This window comes from Gossypium arboreum, chromosome 5, assembly GCF_025698485.1.
Source record: "Gossypium arboreum isolate Shixiya-1 chromosome 5, ASM2569848v2, whole genome shotgun sequence".
NCBI classification, from domain to species: Eukaryota; Viridiplantae; Streptophyta; class Magnoliopsida; order Malvales; family Malvaceae; genus Gossypium; species Gossypium arboreum.
The window spans coordinates 90,040,504-90,062,692 of NC_069074.1; the positions used below are offsets into that span (position 1 = coordinate 90,040,504).

General features: G+C 32.1%; 1 protein-coding gene across 1 annotated transcript; it reads right to left on the minus strand.

Annotated features, from left to right (window-relative positions):
• Positions 1-19,852: 19,852 nt before the first annotated feature.
• On the minus strand, positions 19,853-21,631 carry LOC108451113 (uncharacterized). The gene is made up of 3 exons (XM_053027439.1): positions 21,554-21,631; positions 20,463-21,212; positions 19,853-20,244 (listed from the first exon to the last, which is right to left on the minus strand). Exons 2-3 carry the CDS (start codon positions 21,051-21,053, stop codon positions 20,119-20,121), a joined length of 717 nt encoding a protein of 238 aa, XP_052883399.1. The 5' UTR covers positions 21,054-21,212; positions 21,554-21,631; the 3' UTR covers positions 19,853-20,118.
• Positions 21,632-22,189: the final 558 nt, after the last annotated feature.

The following is a 22,189-nucleotide window of genomic DNA, read 5'->3' on the forward strand; positions in this document are numbered from 1 at the left end:
TTTCATTACCTTTGCTATCTAAAATATCGGCTTAACTATACTTCTTTTTCATCTTAGTAGTTTTTTTTTTGTCATAAGTGATACATAAATTATTTTTGTCTAAAGTTATCTTTAATTAAAAGTTGTTATCGAATCGAAATTATAAATGTTTTTACGTCAATTAAACGATCAATCTTACTGTAATAATTAGAATTGTCACTCAAATAATGAATGTTTTTATCCATATCATTTTCAGCGGATCTTAGTTTACATTAGTATTATCAACCTTTATTAGTCAAACAATCAGTTAAAACATTAAGCCTACTTAAAAAAAAAAACTTACCCCATAAAATGGTATATGAACTTTGTCATTTTTCCCATTTTGATACTTAAAATTTTTTAATCACAAGTATTACTTAAACTATTTTTCTCCAAATTGGTGCTTAGACAAACCGTTAAGTTTATTATAAAAAAATTAATTAAAATTGCCATGTAACAAAGAAGATAAAAGAATATTTTAAAATTTCACAAAAGAATTAAAAATAAAAAAAATGGTTCAACTAGTTTGTATTAATTTATGAATTAATCAATTTAACTCTTATTTTTAAATCGATTTTCTATCCAATCGAATGATCTAGTATAATTTTGAGAACACTAATTTTGATGAATGAAAGAACTTTTCAATTCTATCAAGTGAAGAAAATACATAGTGAATTTGAAATTTTTCTTAATGTGTCTCAGCATTACCTCAAATTTTGAACCACTAACGCTTTGGTTTAAATATCATATGTTGCAGATGTGATTATTATAAGATTTTAATATAATAAATTAATTTAATAGTTTACATACAAATATTAAAAATAAAAATTTTAATAAAATTTTTGAAGTTGAATTCAGTGTATATATAATAATTACTTTAATTAAAATAAAATTAAAAATATAAATACATAAAATAATAAAATATGATTCAAATATAAATGTATATAACCAACAATCAAATACGTACTAATATAATTATTATATCTTAATTTTTCCATTCAAATATCTTTCTTTTCTTTTCTTTTTTTTTTTGTAAATTCATCTAATGTTAAGCCATTGTTATCAAATCACCATATATTTTATTTAATAAATTTTTATAAATAAAAATATAATTAAAATACTCGTCTTTATATTACATCAATGTTAAATTTAACTTTAATATCAAAATATAAATAAATATAATAAAAATTTAAGTGTAATATCAATCAAAATAAATATTTAACCTTTCTCTTTTTAATTTTTCTATATGCATATTTGCACATGAATTATATAAAATATGAATACTATAATATTTTACAATAAAATTTTATTAATTAATTTGGTGTAGTAATTTTGAAAATATATAAATTTTAATTTAATTTTAAGTTATTTTTATATTTTTATTATATGCATCTAATTGAGTATTAAAAAGATTACGGTATTGATATAAATATTATAAACTTAAGATAGGTTGGGCCGGGCTCGGGCCTTAAATTTTCAAGTCTGAGCCCGACCTATTTTTTAAACAGACCTAATTTTTTTGTCTAAACTCTCTCAAATTTCGGATAAACTTTTAAATCTGGACGAATAACCCGACCCATAAATAATTCTATTCATAATACAAGCTATAACAAAAAAATTATGATTAGAGGTGTTTTTTTTTTTTTGGTTTTTCACTTTTCAAGCATTGAATTAATTAAACAATAAAAGTTTTGTTCACACAATTTAACTAATAAATATATCATATTTTAATAAATAAACATAACTAATTTATGCATTACGTGAGTAAAAAGATAATTTAAACATTAAAACAAATTAACATAAGTTTTACACTGATATATTTTTATAATTAAAAATACACTAAAAACTTTCAGAGCATAAATTTAAATATCTTAACCAATAATAGATTACCCTGAACTATTTTCATAAAAAATAATGGATGACAAAATTAAATAAACTTTTTCCCTTGAATCAAGGTTGAGCAAAGTTTTTTTCCTCGAGACTGAATTAAATAATTTTTGTTTTTATTTAATTATAAAATATATAAATATTAATATAAATTAATATATTTTATTATTTTATTATTTTTAAAATAGTGATATGAGTTATTTGGATTTGACAGGCTCAGCTGAGCCCATACCTCTGGCTAGAATTTTTTAAAAAAATCAAGTTTTAGCCTCTGGAGAATTTAACAATTGGGAACTGTGTACAGGTGTTTCAACTTGAAGGTGGGTTCCTTGTCTCAAGTCTGGAGAAACTACATTTGAAGGATATGCAAGAGTTGCAAGTAATTTGGAAAGCTCTTGATCAAATAGCAACCTTCCAAAATCTTACTCATCTTTAAGTAGTTGATTGCAAGAGACTAAGACATATCTTCACACCCATGTTTTCTCCAAATTTTCTGCAATTGAAAGACCTAAATTTGCGAGAATGTGATGAACTGGAACAAATCATTGCTAAGGATCAAACTTCTTTATTATCTTCAAATTGTCTTCGACCACAAATAAGCTTTCCTAACTTGACAAAAAATATGGATCATTAACCGCAACAAATTGAATTGTATATTTCCTTTAAGTGCTTCTCTTTGTCTTCCAATAGTTCAAAGTTGAAGAATCGTTTGAATCAGAGCATGTATTCAGACATGAAGATGAAACAAACACTGTAACTGAAGAGGATATGGTGCTTCCAAAGTTGAAGATACTGGAACTCCTACAATTACCAAGCCTTGTCTACTTCAGCCCTTTGGGTTATCACTTTATTTTCCCACGGTTCAATGTCACTACAGTCATGGAAAACTGCCCCAACATTATCATGTGTTTCACTGTTGATGTAAATAACTTGATGCAGGCTCGAACATAGGTAAACACCCTAATATCTTTTCCTAATATGAGGATTTATGTTGCTGTTTTTTCTACCATTAAATAGAAAAGTTAGAACCTTTGCAATCGATGATCATTTTGAACTTCATATTAGTTTCTTGTTTCTTTTCGGTTCAAGAAAATGACAGAAATAAAGTATAAAAAGGTGTTGCAATGTGAGATTTGGGATGGTAATTGCAGACTCCAATAAATTTTTAATTGCTTACTGATATAATCAACTGGAATTTTGTTTAGTCTTCATGATGAAAAGAATAATGCTCGACTGTCTAAAACACAGGGAGGCCACTTCCTAAATTTGGAAGATGTAAAACTCAAGAATTGTAGAGTTGAAGAGGTGTTTCAGCTGAAGGGTCTTCCTCTTCCAACTACAAGCCAATAACTCAAATGTTATTGCTCAATTCCTTTTAATGCTTGATTTGAAGGGTCTTGAATTCCTTAGTAGTACCCCTGTTTCCATCAACTGAAATTGAAATATATTCTTGAACTAAGCCTTGAGCATATGGAGTTTAGGGTTTTCAAATGTCCCGTGTTATGCTTTTAGAAAAGCACAGATGCCCCTGTGGTGCACTAAGCCTTGAACATATGGAGTTTAAATTATAGGGGTATTTTAGGATATGAAAGGTAAGATCATGGGAACATGGCAGGTGATTAGTGGTCATAGGGATACATTGTCATCTCGACCAATGTTCTGTGCATAATCTGTTGGTCAATCTCTTTGAACTTTGCTTAATAAAATTCATATGAATGAGTTGACTATCTAAACATATTGTTGGACTGCACTTTGTATGTTTAATTGCCACACACTTCATGCAAGAAAAGAGCACTCAACATTGTAAGTGAATTTGCTTGTAACTTCAAACTGAGTTCAATTTTTTTTAGAAAAAAGCACAATTTAGTTCAAATAAGTTATTATATGACATTTTTTTCTCTTAAAGAATAATTAATTTTTTAACACTCAAAACAATATTGAAAAGATTGGGGAATAAAATAATTTATTATTAAGTTTCCAAATGTGATTTTGTTGAAATATTGAAAGTTTGATTGTTAGTTTCAACCAGGCAATGGAGTAAGCTTCCATGGGAGACACAGGTCAATGCCTATGGAGTATTTAACAATTGGGAACTGTGAACAGATGTTTCAACTTGAAGGTGGGTTCCGTGTCTCAAGTCTAGAGAAACTACATTTGAAGGATATGCAAGAGTTGCAAGTAATTTGGAAAGCTCCTAAACAAATAGCAACCTTCCAAAATCTTACTCATCTCTAAGTAGTTGATTGCAAGAGACAGAGACATATCTTCACACCCATGTTTTCTCCAAATTTTCTGCAATTGAAAGAACTAAATTTGCGAGGATGTGATGAACTAGAACAAATCATTGCTAAGAATCGTCTGAATTAGAGCATGTGTTCAGACATGAAGATGAAACAAACACTGTAATTGAAGAGGATATGGTGCTTCTAAAGTTGAAGAGACTGGAACTCCTACAATTACCGAGCTTTGTTTGCTTCGGCCCTTTGGGTTATCACTTTATGTTCCCACGGTTCAATGTCACTACAGCCATGGAAAACTGCCCCAACATGACCATGTGTTTCACTGTTGATGTTAATAACTTGATGCATGCTCGAACACAGGTAAATGCCATAATATCTTTTCCTGATATGAGGATTTATGATTTTTTTTTCTACAATTAAATAGAAAAGTTAGAACCTTTGCAATCAATCGATGATCATTTTCAACTTCATATTAGTTTCTTATTTCTTTTCATTTCAAGAAAATGACAAAAATAGAGGATAAAATGGCTGTTACAATGTGAGATTTGGGATGGTAATTGCAGACTCCAATAAATTTGTAATTGCATACTGATATAATCAACTGGAATTTTGTTTTCATAGAAGTTGAGTCTTCATGATGAAAAGAATAATGCTCGACTGTCTAAAATACATGGAGACCACTTCCTAAATTTGGAAGATGAAAAACTCAACAATTGTGGAGTTGAAGAGGTATTTCAGCTGAAGGGCCTTCCTCTTCCAACTACAAGCCAAGAACTCAAATGTTATTGCTCAATTCCTTTTAATGTTTGATTTGAAGGGTCTTCAATTCCTTAGTAGTTGTACCTCTGTTTCCATCAACTGAAACTGAAATATATTCTTGAACTAAGCCTTGAGCATATGGAGTTTAGGGCTTTCAAATCTCCCATGTCATGCTTTTAGAAAAGCACAGATGCCCCTGTAGTGCACTAAGCCTTGAACATATAGAGTTTAGGGCTTTCTAGTCATTCTAATTAAACTATAGGAGTATTTTAGGATATGAAAGGTAAGATTATGGGAACATGGAAAGTGATTAGTGGTCATAGGGATACATTGTCATCTCGACCAATGTTATGTGTATAATTTGTTGGTCGATCTCTTTGAACTTTGCTTAATAAAATTCATATGAATGAGTTGACTATCTAAACATATTGTTGGACTGCACTTTGTATGTTTAATTGCCACACGCTTCATGCAAGATGTAGCGACGTAAAAATTGGTTTCGGGGTCGCTAATTGTGGCGATGTAGTGAAAAAGTTTGGAAACTGAAGTTCGATTTTGAAATAAAAGGGAGTCGCCACCGATCCTTTTTATAGGTGTGATCGGACACCTTATAAATTTATTTTTGAAATGAAAAGAAATGAATTTAAGTCCACGTTAAAATCCAGAGAAAAAATAGGGTTCGGGAGTCAGTTACGCGCGAGGAAGGTATTAGCACCCTCGCGACGCCCAAAATTGGTATCTCATAAACATTTGTTGTCTCGATTTTCAAAAATACGAGTTCAATGTAACATGTAATCATAATCCGATTAAAAGAACGAGAAATTTTGGTTTATTCCGTTTTTTGAGAAGGATATGCCGTTTTAACACGAGTCGATTGATATTCACCCAACATAGCAATGAAATCGATGACATAGTGTTCAAATCGGTACGTTACCTTGCTTATGGAAATAAAAACACGAATAAGTATGTTCGAAACAAAGTGAAGCGAATTAATAAATACAAATAAATAAAAGACAAATCTAGAGGTACATTGAAGCGAATACAAATGTGACAATAATATTATAAACAATAAAGACATATATGATACTAGAATTAGATATGAAATGGAAATAATGAATGTAGATACATGATATTAAGAGTATGTATGTAAACTATACATAATGTTTGATAGTAAAAATATAACTAATAATGTTAAAATATATACATAATATATACCTATATACATATGAAAAATGTGCACATGACGTATATGAAGAATATATACATAGTAATATAATAAGTGACAATAGTGAAAATAATAGGTATAATAATTATAATGATATACTGAAAATAATACTATATATAAAATATGTACACAAGTATAATAAAATATATGTCTTGATGTTAATAACAAACATAGTAGGAATAAAATAAATGTAATAATGATATATACACAATGTGGTATTAAGGATATATATATATACAACATAGTATTTAAAAATATGTACATGGAAATGTATAAGAACTATATGTAACTAATAATATTAAAATATATAACATATATGGAACATATACAATACATAATGCACCTTAGAAATAATAATAATAATAAGAAAACTATTTTGTACACTATACACACACACACATATATATATATATATATACATATATATATATATATATGAATAATAGTATTAGCAATATACAATATAATATAGAAATATACATATAATAGTATAAGAAATATATAACTAATAATATTAAAATACATATAATAATATATATATAATATAATATTAAAAATTTATTTACATAACATACGTGAAAACATATATAATATAACATTAAAACATCTACATAATATATACACGCATAATCTCAAGGTTAAATACATATTAAAATAATAATAATAATAATATTACATAAAATACACTTATATATATATATATATATATTAAAGTTATATACATATATAGTGGAAAACATGAACAATACAACATTCAACATATACACAATATATAATAAAATGATAATACGCATAATATATAAATTACATATATAACCAAACATGTAATATGGTAATAATAATAATAATAATAAGGATAATATTGAAATATAAAAGAAACAAATATAACATTAATAAAATATTGAAATAAAGTGAAATAAAAACATTGAATATGAAAATATATATATACACGTGTAAAGCAAGAATATATACTAATATATAATAATAATAATAATAATAATAACAATACTAATAATTCAAAAATAACAATAATATTTAATAAAGATATATAAGATAAACGAAAAGGACTAAAATTAAGTTAAAAATAAAGTTGTGGAGCCAATTTAAAAGAAAACAAAAGAAAAGGGCCTATTTGAACACGCGAGAAAACAGTGGGGACCAAAACTCAATATTCCTGTTGTCCAAAATGCGGTATAGATGCAAGGGACTAAATTGAAAACCATGCAAAAACTCAGGGCCGAATTAAAAAGGAAAAAGACTTAATTGCAAAGGTTTGAGAAAGCGGAAGGGCCAAATGCGCAAATTGCCCTTCCGCTCAAAAACACGCGGATCCTATCTCGAGCGGGTTGGGTCGATCCGACCCATACTCAAAAAGCGTCGTTTTCTCATTAAATGGGGGATCAAAGCAGTGCGTTTTGGTCCCCTATAAAAGCTAAAAATTTTGTAGAAAAATCATTTGAGAAGGGAGGAAAAAAAAAAAAAGAAGAGAGAGAGAGAGAAAATCCACGGGAGGGGGAAAGGTCCGATCGCGGACGGTCACGAGCCTCAGCCTTGGCAGCCAGCTGTGGTACTGTGTCTGGTGGAGAGGTATTTTTCCCTTTTTTTTGTTTATACTTTTTGTATTTTTATATATATTAATATTTATGTATGGAAAATAGGTTTAGAGAACGAGACTAAAAAAATAAAGAAAAAGATTACCTTATATTTGTAGTTTTTGATTTTTTTGACAACTTTGAACTTCTGATTTCAGTGTTAAAGTCACGGCTTGTACATGTGTTTCATTCTATCTTGGCTATTGATTTCTTTTGAACACTTGAATGAATGTTAAAAACAAAACGAAAAAAAAAAAAAAACCCCCAAGCTAAAAATTTCTTTGGGTTTTATAACCCTTCTACAAACATTAATTTAATATTGTTGTCCATCTTCTTTCTGGCCTTGCAGGGAATGGGCAGAGGCATGGGGTTGGTGCGCAAGTGGGAGTTTGGCGCAAGTGGGCAAGTGGGGGGTAGGTGGCTAAGGTTGTCTGTTTCTCTTTTTTTTTTTTTTTTTAACTTTGGGTTTGGGTAGTGGGTCTTAATGGGTTGTTGGGTTTGATTTGGTTCGGGTTTAATTTTTGTAAAAGGCCCGGGCTAATTTGGGCTTCTACAGCTGCCCCTCTTTGCTTATTGTCGTGCAACGAGAATAGAGCAAAGACTTTCAAGGAAGACCAAATTTACTCAGCCTTGCCGAGTCTTGACTCGGTTTGGTGCTCTTCTTGCTCAGGTAGTTTCCAGTCCACCGCATCTTGTAGCTTTGGTTCAGTTCATTGCATCTTCTGATATGGGCCTTGTAGCTTCAATCTACTTCAATGCAGTTTCAAGGATATGAGATTTGTGGCTTCCATCTGCTTCATTGTAACTTCAGAAGGATAAGATCTACAGCTTCAATCTTCTCTTCTATTACTTCTGTGAGATAAGGTTTTGGTCTTCTCTTACGCCACTTGTAAAGGCAAGATCTGATATCCTCGACCAGCTCCACTGCAACTTCAGGGAGACAAAATCTGGTGTCTTCAATCGGCTCCAATCTTTGTTCTTTACTCGGTGTGTGATCCTGAGCTCAACTCATTTTTCGCAATATGAGTTGGTTTTTGAAACTTAATTTGAAAAGCAGATTTTAAAAATACCTTGACATGTGACCCGAGGCTCAACTCACCTCTTGCAATATGAATTGATTTTTGAAAAACAGAAATTAAAAGGTTCAACTCACCTCTCGCAATATGAGTTGATTTTTGAAAAACAGAAATTAAAAGGCTCAACTCACCTCCCGCAATATGAGTTGATTTTTGAAAAACAGAAATTAAAAGGCTCAACTCACCTCTCACAATATGAGTTGATTTTTTGAAAAACAGAAATTAAAAGGCTCAACTCACCTCTCGCAATATGAATTGATTTTTGAAAAACAGGAATTAAAAGGTTCAACCCACCTCTCGCAATATGAGTTGATTTTTTTGAAAAACAGAAATTAAAAGGTTCAACTCACCTCTCGCAATATAAGTTGATTTTTGAAAACCAGAAATTAAAAGGTTCAACTCACCTCTCGCAATATGAGTTGATTTTTTGAAAAACATAAATTGAAAACAAAAATTGAAAATACCTCAGCATGTGACCTGAGACTCAACTCGCCTCTCGCAATACGAGTTGATTTTTTTGACAACAGAAATTGAAATTACCTCAGCATGTCCTGAGGCTCAACTCGCCTCTCGCAATACGAGTTGATTTTTTTGACAACAGAAATTGAAATTACCTCACCGTGTCCTGAGGCTCAACTCACCTCTCGTAATATGAGTTGATTTTTTTTTGAAAAACAGAAATTGAAAATACCTCAGCATGTCTTGAGGCTCAACTCATTTCTCGCAATATGAGTTGATTTTTTTGACAACAGAAATTGAAATTACCTCAGCGTGTCCTAAGGCTCAACTCACCTCTCGCAATATGAATTGATTTTTCTGACAACATAAATTGAAAATACCTCGGCGTGTGACCTGAGGCTCAACTCGCCTCTCGCAATACGAGTTGATTTTTTGAAAAACAGAAATTGAAAATACCTCAGCATGTCTTGAGGCTCAACTCATTTCTCGCAATATGAGTTGATTTTTTTGACAACAGAAATTGAAATTACCTCAGCGTGTCCTAAGGCTCAACTCACCTCTCGCAATATGAATTGATTTTTCTGACAATATAAATTGAAAATACCTCGGCGTGTGACCTGAGGCTCAACTCGCCTCTCGCAATACGAGTTGATTTTTTGAAAAGCAGAAATTGAAAATACCTCAATGTGTCTTGAGGCTCAACTCATTTCTCGCAATATGAGTTGAATTTTGAAAACAGAAATTGAAATTACCACAACGTGTCTTGAGGCTCAACTCATTTCTCGCAATATGAGTTGAATTTTGAAAAGCAGAAATTGAAAATACCTCAACGTGTCTTGAGGCTCAACTCATTTCTCGTAATATGAGTTGAATTTTGAAAATAGAAATTGAAATTACCTCACCGTGTCTTGAGGCTCAACTCATTTCTCGCAATATGAGTTGAATTTTGAAAACAGAAATTGAAATTACCTCAACGTGTCTTGAGGCTCAACTCATTTCTCGCAATATGAGTTGAATTTTGAAAACAGAAATTGAAATTACCTCAACGTGTCTTGAGGCTCAACTCATTTCTCGCAATATGAGTTGAATTTTGAAAATAGAAATTGAAATTACCTCAACGTGTCTTGAGGCTCAACCCACCTCTCATAATATGAGTTGAATTTTGAAAATTGAAATTGAAATTACCTCAATGTGTCTTGAGGCTCAACTCATTTCTCGCAATATGAGTTGAATTTTGAAAAGCAGAAATTGAAAATACCTCAACGTATCTTGAGGCTCAACTCATTTCTCGCAATATGAGTTGAATTTTGAAAACAGAAATTGAAATTACCTCAACGTGTCTTGAGGCTCAACTCATTTCTCGCAATATGAGTTGAATTTTTGAAACAGAAATAAAATTACCTCAACGTGTCTTGAGGCTCAACTCATTTCTCGCAATATGAGTTGAATTTTGGAAAGCAGAAATTGAAAATACCTCAACGTGTCTTGAGGCTCAACTCATTTCTCGCAATATGAGTTGAATTTTGAAAACAGAAATTGAAATTACCTCAACGTGTCTTGAGGCTCAACTCATTTCTCGCAATATGAGTTGAATTTTGAAACGAAATAAAAGCATTAGAATACCAAAACATGTTATCCGGTGGAACTCGTGTGTCTTTTCCTTTAATTCAATACAACTATCATCACATCTTCTTACTCTACTGGAGTACCTGTATATGTCATGCATGATGTTATCATGATATGCACATGTTTGTCTTAAATGCCTTTATGCCTACATGATTATGCTATGCGCCTTAGGCATGTTTGTCGTATGTCCCTTTCCGTCATGATTTTTGATGATCTGTGTTCATTGCTTTGACTCTTGACTTTCTCTTTAGGCCCTGTACCCGTCCTCTAGCTTCACGAGTAATCTGCGTTTCTCAGTTATTGCTCTCTTGCCCCTGGTTGAACTTTGTCCTTGCGTTGAACTTTGTCCTTGCCTTGAGGCTCTTGTATTTATCAAATTCTCATCCGGGTAATGCTCAACATCTCTTTTGTTTGGAGCATGTCATTTCAAAATACTCTAGATCTTCAACGCATGAACTCTTCCACGTTTCTTAATCAAGAATTTTTTTTTTTTGAGTATGTCTTCTTGCGTATAAATTTTCGAGTCTGAAAATGCTTCAAAATCGTAGTCTTCTTGCTTGACTCACTTCTTGAATCTTTTACTTCTTGGGCCCAAACACGCTTCATTAGGACGCCTTTTAGGTTTTCATCCTAATTTTGTTTATCAAGACGTCCTTTTCGTGTTTTCATCTCGATCTTCTTCTTTTTTTTTTTTTTAGGCGTCATCACTCATTGCCCATCAGGGCTCTATTACTGACGTAGTACGCTGCCCTAATGCTCGGTTGGTATTTTGACCCAAAATTCGAAGAAATAATCGCGTTTTGCTCAACCAGCTTGCCCCACCGTAACTTCAGGGTCCATTCCACTGTAATTTGGAGATACAAGGTTGGCACTATCCTTAAACCATTCTACTGCAATTCCTGGCTATGGGATCAGATCCATCAGTAACTCAAGGGTGTATGATCTGTAACTTGTTCCATCGACTGATATTTTTTGATAGAAAATCTGAGGAGATAAACTCAATTTGAGCTCAAATATTTCCAACCCTTACACTTGGTAAGCTCTTGAACAACCGATCGGTTTCGTGTTCTGTACTATTTAGGAGCTTTGAGAAATATGCAAAATTCCTTTTATAAAATCATGATTAGTCCATTAATCATTATTTCAATGCGAAATGCTTGAAAAGGATCGAATCGATGGACAAGAAGAAAATCGGTTAAGAGCATAGCTCGAAACAAACAAGTTGAACAATGAGAGTAAATGCAAGTTTATTGGAAACTTATTTTGAAAAGAATAAGATAATCAAAGATAAATTCAGAAATGGGTAAAATGGAAAGCTAAGTGCCCCAAATATCGCCGCCTGAGCTTCTCTGTACAAACTCCTTTTGAGACAATTTTGAGTTCAACATATGTTTAGGGGATTCAGAGTACTTTTTCAATGCCCCAAGACGTAGCATACTTCTTCAAGTATAGCAAGACTACCATATGCCCCACCTTTGAACAAAATTTGAGCTGCCTTTTTCAAGTTTTCAACTCAAAACCCCTTTGGTCTCAAGGTGCCCTTTGCGGATTTTCACCTTGACCTCTCCATTTTCTTTTCTTTTTTCTTTTTTGCTTTTGAATGAATGAAGGTCACAAGGCGCCCTTTGCGGGTTTTCACCTTAGCCACTCCTTTTCAAGTATTTCGGTGAATCAATTTAGGATTGGATCGGTGTTCTTTCTGGAAAGCCTCCTTTACCTCATAAAGTTCTTAAGCATCCATTTCCCTTTGAAATCCTTTCGTATAGAAAGGATCTTCTGCAATACCAAGTTCCTACTATGAAATTCCTTTGGGTGAACCATTTCCGTCATAACTCAGCATCATACGCGTTTGACCTTCCAACCCTTTTCTGCAGTCAAGTTTAATGAAAACATTTTACTTTATCCAATTCTTGATTCAATCAAAGCTTGGGGAAAAAGAATCTTAATTTCCATGGACAGAACCAACTCTAATGCCCCTGTGAAGGTCCTGGTCAACTTTAAAGAGTACAAGGTAGCTTCTTATGCCAATATTTACAAGTCTCGGTCACCTTCTATAACTTTTCTTGATTTTTGTATCTTTCTTTTGGCAGCCTTTGTTGCATTGTGATATGACATTGTACAGTTACGCATTAAAACATGATTCTTTCTGGCATTTGATTTCTTTTTTTTTTATTTTTTTCTTGTCCTTTTTTTTCTTTTTATTTTTTTTGTTTTTTTTCTTTTCATGACTGTCGACTTTATAATATTGGCATTTGAAGCTACATTCATCTTCTTAGTGAAGCAATTGACTGCCACGACGATGATGTCGACTGGAAGCTTTTGACGAGATCATCCCCGAACATCTATGCCCCACGATTGAAAAGTTTGTGAAGAGATGAAAGAAGCACGTGAGTCTTGACGTCATAGCTGATGCTATTCCCTTTCCATGGTGGACCAACAACATCCGATCCTCATTGATTAGCTTGGCTATTGCAGAACCATTGTCATGTGTTCTCTAGACACCCTTATGGACCTCTTTTCAGATGTTCCTAAGTGCGTCTTAATATGATCGTGCAAAAACATCCTTAAATTCTTAGAAATAACTCAATAGTCTTGCCTTATTTTTGCGGTGAGCTAGGTTTCGATCTTCATCACTTTCCCAAGCTCACAATGTCAGTTGACCCTTTGTAAGTTAGGGTCTGTTTTTCATCTCATTCTGTTATCCTTCACGAATCAGAAGATGGAGACAGTCTCTGTCATCTTCGAAGTCCTGAGATTCCTCTAGACACACAATCTTGCTCCAAAGGGAGTTAGTAACAGCATCGCTCGTGACATTGATATCTGGGGACCTACTGTGGGTATGAAGGAAAATTCTAGAGAATAAATGATTCTAAGGATGATTATTTGTATAGGATGATCATGAATGTAAAATAAAAGAATGAAAGTCCAAATAATAAAAGAATCTATAAATAGAAGAAAATTTACTCAGAAAGATGCATTTCATTGAAATAAAAATCTTGGACCGAAACCTATTTCTCAAAAGAAATCTTATCACCTCTAGGTCTTAAGGCAATAAGTATGTTTTGAATATTACTCTAGATTAGCTTTAAAAGTACACGGATCTCTTCCACTGTCCCATTGTTCAAAACACTCCCAAGTATGTGAAATTCGGAGGTGGGTGATATCGAGGTCATGGTTGAGTTGGGTACGAATTAGAAGCATAGTGGCTTCCTATTCCCATCACATGGGTTTCTGGCTCTTTTTTTCTTCATGGGTGCTGCCCTTTTGGGCTCTCAGGGCATTCCATCCTTCCATTTTTTATGGCATTCTCTATAAGTTCCCCGGATATCACAATGTTCACAAAGTCTTTCGTAGCACTTCCTACCAACTTGTCATAGAATGGTGCTCTCGGAGTATTGATGAAAAGGACTGTTATCTCAGCCTTAGTCAATGGTGGTTCCACTTGAGCCGAGATATCTCTCCACCTTTGAGCATATTGCTTAAAGGTTTCTGCTGATTTCTTTTCCATCCTTTGTAGAGTCATTCGATCAGGCACCATGTCAGACACATGCTTGTACTGTTCACAAAATGCTGATGCTAAGTCTTTCCATGATCGGATCCTTTCTCTACTGAGTTGATTATACCATCGAAGAGCCGATCCGACCAAGTCGTCTTGGAAACAGTGTATTAGCAACTTATCTTTATTCACGTGACTCGTCATTTTTCGCAAAACATGACAAGATGCATTCTTGGACACCTCGTTCGTCAGATTTTCAAAATCGGTGCTTTAAGCTTTGGAGGCGAACCGGATCGTGCACTAGATCGAGCTCCTTGGCACTTAATGCGAGAAGACTTCGGCGCCTTCGATTGCCTTGAGCCTTTCTTCAAAACTCCTATACTTGCCCCAAACATCATGATCGTCTAATTTCAACTTGGCTATCTCTGCTGGGTCATCCCAATCTGGAATATTGGGATCAATAGGATTACCTCCGGGGTTTGATACAGATATACCTTGCCCTAAATGATTAGGTGGTACAGGTCGTTGCTCCAAGCCTACAGGCTCCTTTTGAGGACATCCTCTTTGCGTTACATGACCGTGAGACGGGGTGAATCTTGGGGGATAAAACGGATCCTGATCATGATTAACTCTTGACTGAGGTTCTATAACGTCAGGACTCTGCATAAGTCCATTCCCTTTAACAAAAGTTGACATCGTCTCCATCATTTTGGCCATTTGATCCCTTTGCCTGAGTGATTCCTCTCGAGACCTTACCATCAGATCTCTCATTTCCTGCTGTGATTTAGCCAACTGTTCTTGCAATTCTCTTTGGGCCTTTTCCATTCTTTCAATTCTCTCATTGAATTCGGCCTCCATAGTTCTAGCTCTTAGCCGCGTCTTATACGAATGGCGTGATTCCAGACTCGTAGCATCACAACTGTAGATCATACGGTTTCAGCCTCAGTGAATGATTAAGGGACATGTACATGCAATGAATGGATGAATGAATAAATGGCAGATGAATGTCAGTCATGAATATGCAAAAATTTGGTGTTAATTTCAAGATAGCCCCTATTTAGGCATTTCCTTAATCAAAAGAGTCTATTACACAACATTTCAGTCATTCGTATAATTGACTCCTCCATCAGAAACCCATTTTTGGCAACCAATCTCTAATCAACACCTTCCTAACAAGATGCCTTTGATGCATGATGAAAAATATAAATACAGACAAACAACCTTGGTTAGCATAACACATATGAACAGAGAAAAACTGTGGAAAATCTAACAAATTAAGCTCCTTGGTCCAATCGACTCGATTCCCTTGCATAGAAAGCGTAAATGTAAAAGAAACAGAAGGTAGGAGGTGTTTTTCCCGTGTACTTATTCCGGTGACTAGTAAACGGACAAAGGTTAGGCATGGCTCTAGTTAGGTGGCTCGTACAGTTCACTATATACGGTTTTAGCTCTAGATAGGTACTCGAATTGTTCATACTGTCATCTACTAAGATTAGTATAGAGCCTCAGTCATTGCCCATCATAGGCTCACGAGTTCAATTCGAGGGATTACATTTACTTATGCCTATGCGGAGGGGCAAGTTAACTCACGAAAGCATAAGTCATATGTAACCCGAAAGTATTCACTAGCCTGTGCGGAGGGACGAGTTAACTCACGAAGGCGTAGCGTTTACTTTCACTTAAACGGACGGAGCCCGGGTAGAGAGCTCATGTTATGCGAAAATGGAAGTGCACGGTGTGTGGGAAGAAAATCACACACCTTTACGTTTTATTTGAAGAAACTAAACCAGAATTAAAACCATAAAAACTGAAAAACAAACAAATAACAAGTTAGAAGAAATATTTACAACACGATACAAATGCATGAATTTTTGAAAACGAGATTTTCGGATCACGACCAAATATTTATTTTGAACAAGGAAGTTTGAAAATTTTGACAAAACATGTTTAATTCGACTCGACTCGCAAGGCTATGGTCCCCAGTGGAGTCGCCAGCTGTAGCGACGTAAAAATTGGTTTCGGGGTCGCTAATTGTGGCGATGTAGTGAAAAAGTTTGGAAACTGAAGTTCGATTTTGAAATAAAAGGGAGTCGCCACCGATCCTTTTTATAGGTGTGATCGGACACCTTATAAATTTATTTTTGAAATGAAAAGAAATGAATTTAAGTCCACGTTAAAATCCAGAGAAAAATAGGGTTCGAGTCGATTACGCGCGAGGAAGGTATTAGCACCCTCGCGACGCCCAAAATTGGTATCTCATAAACATGTGTTGTCTCGATTTTCAAAAATACGAGTTCAATGTAACATGTAATCATAATCCGATTAAAAGAACGAGAAATTTTGGTTTATTCCGTTTTTTGAGAAGGATATGCCGTTTTAACACGAGTCGATTGATATTCACCCAACATAGCAATGAAATCGATGACATAGTGTTCAAATCGGTGCGTTACCTTGCTTATGGAAATAAAACACGAATAAGTATGTTCAAACAAAGTGAAGCGAATTAATAAATACAAATAAATAAAAGACAAATCTAGAGGTACATTGAAGCGAATACAAATGTGACAATAATATTATAAACAATAAAGACATATATGATACTAGAATTAGATATGAAATGGAAATAATGAATGTAGATACATGATATTAAGAGTATGTATGTAAACTATACATAATGTTTGATAGTAAAATATAACTAATAATGTTAAAATATATACATAATATATACCTATATACATATGAAAAATGTGTGCACATGACGTATATGAAGAATATATACATAGTAATATAATAAGTGACAATAGTGAAAATAATAGGTATAATAATTATAATGATATACTGAAAATAATACTATATATAAAATATGTACACAAGTATAATAAAATATATGTCTTGATGTTAATAACAAACATAGTAGGAATAAAATAAATGTAATAATGATATATACACAATGTGGTATTAAGGATATATATATATACAACATAGTATTTAAAAATATGTACATGGAAATGTATAAGAACTATATGTAACTAATAATATTAAAATATATAACATATATGGAACATATACAATACATAATACCTTAGAAATAATAATAATAATAAGAAAACTATTTTGTACACTATACACACACACACATATATATATATACATATATATATATATATGAATAATAGTATTAGCAATATACAATATAATATAGAAATATACATATAATAGTATAAGAAATATATAACTAATAATATTAAAATACATATAATAATATATATATAATATAATATTAAAAATTTATTTACATAACATACGTGAAAACATATATAATATAACATTAAAACATCTACATAATATATACACGCATAATCTCAAGGTTAAATACATATTAAAATAATAATAATAATAATATTACATAAAATACACTTATATATATATATATATATATTAAAGTTATATACATATATAGTGGAAAACATGAACAATACAACATTCAACATATACACAATATATAATAAAATGATAATACGCATAATATATAAATTACATATATAACCAAACATGTAATATGGTAATAATAATAATAATAATAAGGATAATATTGAAATATAAAAGAAACAAATATAACATTAATAAAATATTGAAATAAAGTGAAATAAAAACATTGAATATGAAAATATATATATACACGTGTAAAGCAAGAATATATACTAATATATAATAATAATAATAATAATAATAACAATACTAATAATTCAAAAATAACAATAATATTTAATAAAGATATATAAGATAAACGAAAAGGACTAAAATTAAGTTAAAAATAAAGTTGTGGAGCCAATTTAAAAAGAAAACAAAAAGAAAAGGGCCTATTTGAACACGCGAGAAAACAGTGGGGACCAAAAACTCAATATTCCCTGTTGTCCAAAACGCAGCGCAGTGCAAGGGACTAAATTGAAAACCATGCAAAAACTCAGGGCCGAATTAAAAAGAAAAAAGACTTAATTGCAAAGGTTTGAGAAAGCGGAAGGGCCAAATGCGCAAATTGCCCTTCCGCTCAAAAACACGCGGATCCTATCCTGGAGCGGGTCGGGTCGATCCGACCCATACTCAAAACGGCGTCGTTTTCTCATTAAACAGGGGGGATCAAAACGGTGCGTTTTGGTCCCCCTATAAAAGCTAAAAATTTTGTAGAAAAAATCATTTGAGAAGGGGAAAAAAAAAAAAAAAAGAAGAGAGGAGAGGGAGAGAGAAGAAATCCGGCCGGGGAGGGGGAAAGGTCCGATCGCCGGACGGTCACCGGAGCCTCGCCGGCGCCGGCGCCGGCCGCCGTGTAGGTATTTTTCCCTTTTTTTTTGTTTATACTTTTTTGTATTTTTTTATATATATTAATATTTATGTATGGAAAATAGGTTTAGAGAACGAGACTAAAAAAATAAAGAAAAGATTACCTTATATTTGTAGTTTTGATTTTTTGACAACTTTGAACTTCGATTTCAGTGTTAAAGTCACGGCTTGTACATGTGTTTCATTCTATCTTGGCTATTGATTTCTTTTGAACACTTGAATGAATGTTAAAAAACAAAAACCGAAAAAAAAAAAAAAAAAACCCCAAGCTAAAAATTTCTTTGGGTTTTTATAACCCTTCTACAAACATTAATTTAATATTGTTGTCCATCTTCTTTCTGGCCTTGCAGGGAATGGGCAGAGGCATGGGGTTGGTGCGCAAGTGGGAGTTTGGCGCAAGTGGGCAAGTGGGGGGTAGGTGGCTAAGGTTGTCTGTTTCTCTTTTTTTTTTTTTTTTTTTTTTTAAACTTTGGGTTTGGGTAGTGGGTCTTAATGGGTTGTTGGGTTTGATTTGGTTCGGGTTTAATTTTTGTAAAAGGCCCGGGCTAATTTGGGCTTCTACACAAGAAAATAGCACTCATCATTGTAAGTGAATTTTCTTGTAACTTCAAACTGACTTCAATTTTAAAAAAAAAGCAAAATTTAGTTCAATTAAGTTATTATATGACATTTTGTTCCTTTACAGAATAATTAATTTTTAAATACTCAAAACAATATTGAAAAGGTTGGGAACAAAATAATTATTAAGTTGAAACTAATAAACTTTCAATATTTCAACAAAATCACATTTGGAAACTTCACAAAACAAAATCTATCCGGTTTTGGTTATGATTTAACACACAAAAACAAATACATGATGCAATGAAATTTTTACTCGCACGCAAAAGCATACAATAAAAGCTGCAACATAACTATATATAACTAGCTAAGTTATTAGTTCGAAGTAAGAGACGATATATCATTTTGCTTTACAACTCAATTAAAACAAGCTTTCATACCAGTTCGAAGCACAATTATTAATGCACTGTTTTAACAAAAATAATAAATATAAACACAAGTGAATCACACTAAATTTGATTATTATATAGTAAAATTTAGAAAATAAAAAGAACTAAAAATTGAAATCGACAATCATGTTTTTACATGCATTTAGTTGATATATTAAAGTTATGATACTTCGAATCTTCATTTTCCATTTTGCATTCATGTCCATTTGGATATGGATATACATGATCCTCTAAATATATAAAAGAAAAAAAAAAGTAAAAAAAAAGTAAAAAAAAACTCGTGTTAGACACAATTTATATCAGAAACTTAACCAAAAAAATTTGAACAACATAAACCTCCACCTATTGATTAATGTAACATGGCTTTTAAAGCTGCCCTAAAATCATCCATTCTTTCATGTAATGTGTGGTAGTTGACTCTCACTGAACCCCAGACGACTCCAACATATATTCTTGTTGAAAATTGCATTTGAAACAGTAGCAGACTCTTCAATCTCATCTTCCTCAACCAATTGGGGTGTCTTAAAAAAATAATTGAAAAAAAATTATAACTGAAATTTTAATCTCATGTCATCAAGGAAAAATAAGAAACATATATATACTTTATAAAGTGATATTTTCCAATAATTTACAAAATCAATTAAGTAATTTAAGTAAAAATTTTGCATGTTATGCATTTTGTTGTAATTGTTATAACTACACAAAATAAAGTAGGATTAAAGGGTTGCAGGATCTATACCTTTGTTTTGCAATGCACAAATTCCTGTGAATCAATGAAAAAACCAGTAGTCAACTTAGGGCAATCACTTACTTTCAACACTATCAATGCCGGTAATACAAAATGACATCCTTTGGGACAGAAGTGAATGAGACTTGGTAATTCTTCAAGTGTTAACCATTTTAATTTATCAAATTTCATCTCTTCTTCAGCTTCCACTTCCACTTCATCTTCTAATTTGAATACTTGTTCCAATTTCGAGTTCCATTTAACTATGAGACTTTCAAGTCTTGGAAGAACAAGAACAGATCCAAAAGGAAAGAGACTTTTCAAATTTTCACATTTTGTAACAGTGATCTTTGTCAAATTTGAAAAGCTTATAGGTTGGAGGCCAGTATCACCATTTGATGATGAAGAAGAAACTTGATCCTTGGCTAAAATGAGTTGTTCTATTTCCTCACACCCCTCGATGAAAAGATCCACCAAATGTGATAAACTGTGAGCTGTTGTAGGTGAAAATATATATCTTAGCTTCTTGCAATCACTCAAATGTAGAGTTGTAAGGTTCTCAAGGGTTACAACTTGAGCAAAATCGTCCCATATAATCTGCATTTCAAATAAATTCCTCAAGTGCAATTCTTTTATCCTTGAGAATGAGTACCCACCTTGAACTTGAAATACTTTTTCATGATTCCCAACTTCTATTCAATCTTCATTTAATGCAGACACATCAATTTTCCGTATGATTCCCACATTATCAAGATACAATTCCTACATACACACAGAAATGCTAACAAATGTCATAAAAACACACTAGAGTAAATGTTATACATAAGTGTTCATAATTTTACAAATTCCAAGTAATAGTGAATACTACTTTTTGTAATTTCAATGCTACATGTATCTTTGGTTTTCTTAAAGGATAGATTTTAAAATTTAAACTCGTCAAATTTCAACCAAATTATTTAAACATGAGATGCCATTTCTTGATTTTACATTCTTATTTAAAGAGTCAACAATGGAATTCACTTACAAATTAAGCAACATATCGATTTATTGGTTTGCTATAGTGTTAAAATCCATATAAAAAATGTAAATAATCTAAATAATACCTCCAAGAGCGGAGCTTGTACAATGAAGCATGAGAATAGTTGGCAATCATATATGCAAAAAGTTTTCAATTTTGGCCAGCAATATTGGTTCTGCACGAATGAAGCACATATTTTGATATTATACATCATATATTTCTTTAAATAAAATTGAAAAATATCATTTATAAAACATAATTTAGATAATCATTATCATATTACATAAATGTAAAATATAAATAAATATATTAAAGTGTAACTTCAATAGAAAATAAATATATAATATTTATCTATTTTAAATTTTCTATCTATATTTATACATGAATTATTCAAAATATGAATATTATAGTATTTGATAATAAAATTTATAAATTAATTTGATGTACTGATTTTAAAAACATATATTTGTTTTTTAATTGTAAGTTAAATTTTAAATTATAACTTTTTATATATTTTTAATAGTTGTTATATAAAAGGTTTATGTTTAACTTTTTCAAATTTTTGTTAACCTTAAAACTTTTAAATACAGAAGTACCTGAGGAACCACAACATCTTGCCTATGCTCATTTTGTTCCATCTTGAAGATTTGCATAAGTTGAGGACAACCAATTATTGTGACAGATTCCAATGATTGCAGCCCTTGAGTCGTAGTGTTTGCAC

Excerpts from the sequence above, each read along its gene's own strand:
- LOC108451113 (XM_053027439.1), bottom strand. The coding sequence starts at position 21,053 with ATGCAGATTATATGGGACGATTTTGCTCAAGTTGTAACCCTTGAGAAC. Across the intron at positions 20,245-20,462 it reads TTGTGCATTGCAAAACAAAG|ACACCCCAATTGGTTGAGGA; the intron begins GTATAGATCCTG and ends TATTTTTTTAAG.